General features: G+C 56.3%; 1 protein-coding gene across 1 annotated transcript; it reads left to right on the top strand.

Annotated features, from left to right (window-relative positions):
- Positions 1–1,113: 1,113 nt before the first annotated feature.
- Positions 1,114–3,860, top strand: LOC127753303 (scarecrow-like protein 6). Its single transcript, XM_052278785.1, has one exon. The coding sequence runs from the start codon at positions 1,433–1,435 to the stop codon at positions 3,416–3,418; it is 1,986 nt and encodes a 661-aa protein (XP_052134745.1). The 5' UTR covers positions 1,114–1,432; the 3' UTR covers positions 3,419–3,860.
- Positions 3,861–4,270: the final 410 nt, after the last annotated feature.

Raw genomic sequence — 4,270 nt, 5'->3', positions numbered from 1 at the left:
AACTGCAATGGAGTGTACTACACATGATGACACTTTTATTAAGTGTCTATTATGCTTTCTGATGAGCTGATGAAATTTGGTAGTATGGCCATGGAACTGCATTGATGGCACTGGAAGAACAGTGGATGGAACTTCACATGGAAGCGAATTGAAGTAGTGGTGTTTCATTTTTAGTTCTTTCTCTTTTCACATCTTATTACTGCTGTCGATGTGTAGTGCTTCCATTCTAGGAGCAGTAGAGTTTCGGCAAAATGGCAGTAAAATTCTCATGAGTGGCAGCGTGGGATTCTGAAAGAGACCGGTCATTTTGTTGCCGGTACAAAGTGAAAAATGTACTGGAGTACTAGTGAAACAACAAAATGGCGAGTCGAGCTTGAAATGAACAGAAGTTTCTGGCAAGCAAAACAACAATGAACAAAGCAGCAACAGCAGTAGTAGCAGCAGTGCACATGAATTGCAAACAGTATTATGTCTGAAGAAATTCAGATATCTCCTTTTTACTACTACCACTACTCCCCTGCATCATCAGGAATTTTTGCACAGCTAGGCTTTCGTCCCTGTTGTGTTGCCACCAAAATGCTTTGATAGATACAGTAGCCCCAAAGCCGTGCTCCCTTTAAGACAAGTTTTTATGCAGCATTGTTCAGGGAGAGAGAAAGTGATGTTGCTACGGCCTGTTTAGATCCATCTTAACAAATTCTACACTATGTCACATCGAACGTTTGAACACCTGCATGAAGATTAAATATAGACTAAAAATAACTAATTACACAAATTACGACTACTTTGCGAGACGAATTTTTTAAGCCTAATTGCTCCATGATTCGATAATATTGTGCTGCAGTAAACATGTGCTAATGATGGATTAATTAGGCTTAATATATTCATCTCGCGGTTTACTGATGGATACTATAATTAGTTCTTTTATTTAGTGCCCGAACATTCCCCATGAAACTTTCTATATAATAACCGACGTAACACGCTAAAACTTTACACCTCTGGATTTAAACACTCAGCTCATTAAAAAAAATTACATTAAAAAAAAGAGAGAGAAAAGGAGAGAGGAGGAAGAAGAAGAGGAAGGCAAGTACTGAGCGAGAAGGCCACTTTATTGCCTTTTTCATGTTGCACGCTATCATTTCGAGATCAAGACGCTGCCCTCAACGAATAAAATACTCTCCCCTCCCCCACACACCCCTCCACACCCCTCCCTCTCCTCCTCTCCTCTCCTCTCCTCCTCACAAACATAAACACAAACACATCAAGAGCAAGAACAACAAGAGAGAGAGAAATCAAACTCCACCACCCACCACGACATCGAGCTCGCAAGCAAGAACAAGATTGCAAGAAGAAGAAGTTGTTGTTGGTCGAGGCGAGGAGTAGGAGGAGGAAGAAGGAGTTTGTGTGTTGGTGTTATGAGGTGTTGGATTAGATGAGAGGAATGCCCTTTGGTGGGAGCGCGCGAGAGGGGCACGCGGGGACACTGCTGCAACACCACCTCATACACGGCGTTGGCCTCGCCGCGGCCGGCAAGCTCGTCTCCTCCTCCTCCTCCGCCGCCGCCGCCGCCGGAGCAGGTGGGTTCTGGGAGCCAAGGTCGGTGCTCGACCACCGCCACAGCCCGAGCCCCAGCCCGCCTACCTCGGCTTCCACGCTGTCGTCGCCTCTCGCCGACGTGGCGGCCCTCGCCGGCGCCAACGCCAAGAACGTCTCCGTCTCCCCGCCGCCGCCGGGATGGGGAACGGGAGGAGGAGGTGGTGGGGGGGAGGAGGTGGTGGCGGCGAAGGAGGAGTGGGTGCACCAGCTCACGCCGCTTGATATGGGGCTCGGCGCCGGCGAAGGGTGGGATGCCGCCGGGAACGTGCTGTCCGACGCGGCGGCGGCGGCGACGTCGGGGATGGCGCCGGACAACACGTTCCTCCGCTGGATCATTGGCGGCGGCGAGGACGCGTCCGCCGCGATGGCAGGGGTCATGGACCCGCCGGTGCTCGAGCTCGACCATGGCGGCGGCGGCGGCGGCGCGCCCGCCGCGTTCGGGCCGTTCGCGCCGCCGCCGGCCATGGAGGACACGAAGCCCGTGGTGCCGTTCGCGGCGGGGCACCCCCCGCCGAACTTCCTCCTCCAACACCACCACCACCACCCGCAGCCGCACGCGGCGTTCTTCGGCGCCCACCACCCGTCGTTCGACGCGGCGCCGCCGCCTTCCAAGCGGCACCACCCGATGGCCGCCGCGCCTGCGCCGAAGCTGCCTCCGTTCCCGGCGGGCGGGTTCGTCCCCGCCCTGAAGCCGAAGGCGGAGGCGGCGAACGACGAGGCCGCCGCTGCGGTCGAACAGCTAGCCGAGGCGGCGAAGCTGGCCGAGGCCGGCGACGCCTTCGGCGCCCGCGAGATATTGGCGCGGCTCAATTACCGGCTCCCCGCCGCCCCCACGGCCGGGACGCCACTGCTCCGCTCAGCCTTCTACTTCAAGGAGGCTCTGCGCCTAGCGCTCTCCCCCACCGGCGACGCCCCAGCGCCATCGGCGTCGACGCCGTACGACGTGGTCGTCAAGCTCGGCGCCTACAAGGCCTTCTCGGAGGTGTCCCCGGTGCTCCAGTTCGCGCACCTCACCTGCGTCCAGGCGGTGCTCGACGAGCTCGGCGGCGCCGGATGCATCCACGTGCTGGACTTCGACATCGGCATGGGCGAGCAGTGGGCGTCGCTGATGCAGGAGCTCGCGCAGCGCCGCCCGGCCGCCGCGCTCAAGGTGACCGCATTGGTGTCCCCGGCATCGCACCACCCGCTCGAGCTGCAGCTCATCCACGAGAACCTCTCCGGCTTCGCCGCCGAGCTCGGCGTCTTCTTCCACTTCACCGTCTTCAACATCGACACCCTGGACCCCGCCGAGCTCCTCGCCATCGCCACCGCGGGCGACGCCGTGGCCGTGCACCTCCCCGTCGGCCCCGCCCACGCCGCCGCGACGCCGGCCGTGCTCCGCCTCGTCAAGCGCCTCGGCGCCAAGGTGGTGGTCTCCGTCGACCGCGGCTGCGACCGCTCCGACCTCCCCTTCGCGGCGCACCTCTTCCACTCCTTCCACTCCGCCGTCTACCTCCTCGAGTCCATCGACGCCGTGGGCACGGACCCGGACACCGCGTCCAAGATCGAGCGGTACCTCATCCACCCCGCCATCGAGCAGTGCGTCGTGGCCCGCCACCGCGCCGCCTCCGCCATGGACAAGGCGCCGCCGCCGCCGTGGCGCGCGGCGTTCGCGGCGGCGGGGTTCGCGCCGGTGCAGGCGACGACGTTCGCGGAGTCGCAGGCGGAGTCGCTGCTGAGCAAGGTGCACGTCAGGGGGTTCCGCGTCGAGAAGCGCGCCGGCTCGCTCTGCCTCTACTGGCAGCGCGGCGAGCTCGTGTCCGTCTCGGCGTGGAGGTGCTAGAAAGCCCTCGCCGCCGTCGCCGTCTCCGGCGAGCGGCGCAGCCGTGGAGCCGACGTATCAAGGAGCCGCGGATTTTAGTTAGGGACTAATGATCCTGCTACTTCTTCCTCTCCAAGTGAAAGTCAAGTGTTTTTTTACCCTTTTTGTGTAACTTTTTTTTACTCCTTTTTTCTTCTTCTTCTTTGTGTTGCTGTAATGATCTCAGCTGAGCTGATCAGTGAGCTGATTAGTGAGTGTCCTAAGATTGTCGTGTCACCTTGCAGCTTGGCTCTGCTTCTGCTTCTGCTTGTGCAGATGCAGAGTGCCATGTCGCAATGGTGTTGTACTGGTACAGTAGCTGGCGCATTCTACTTCACCATCATCCATCCATCCATCCCCCTGTGTTACTACTCGATTCCCCGTGAAAATCAATGGCTATGGCATTTGAAAATTTGTTCTTCCATTTTGATCACCAGCTTTGACATGTTTTTTGTGTCGTATTCTGAATTCCTGTTTGTACAATTTGTGCAGCCCTCTTATCAAAGAAAGAGAGAAAACGATGGAATGTACACCTGGTTATTGTATTAGTTGTAAGGACTCCTTTGAAACATAAGAATTTTACGAAAAAATATGTAGAAATTATAGTTCAGTTCCTACGAAATCCTCGCAAATTCCCCTGTTTATAAAAGAGTGCAAAAGGTATTAAAAAACGACCGATTTGTGGCCAATTGACTTAGGTGGTGTTTGGTTGAAGGGACTAAAGTGGGGCTAAACTTTAGTCCCTCTCACAAAAACATAAGTCCTACCGGGACTTATGTTTTTGTGAGAGGGACTAAATTTAGTCCCTGTTTCCAAACACCCCCTTACACTTGA

Source organism: Oryza glaberrima, chromosome 10, assembly GCF_000147395.1.
Source record: "Oryza glaberrima chromosome 10, OglaRS2, whole genome shotgun sequence".
NCBI classification, from domain to species: Eukaryota; Viridiplantae; Streptophyta; class Magnoliopsida; order Poales; family Poaceae; genus Oryza; species Oryza glaberrima.
Note: the sequence above shows the minus strand (reverse complement) of the source record. Positions and strands in the feature narration are given on the sequence as shown.

Bases quoted from the DNA above. Each gene is read 5' to 3' on its own strand.
- LOC127753303 (XM_052278785.1), top strand. From the start codon at position 1,433: ATGAGAGGAATGCCCTTTGGTGGGAGCGCGCGAGAGGGGCACGCGGGG.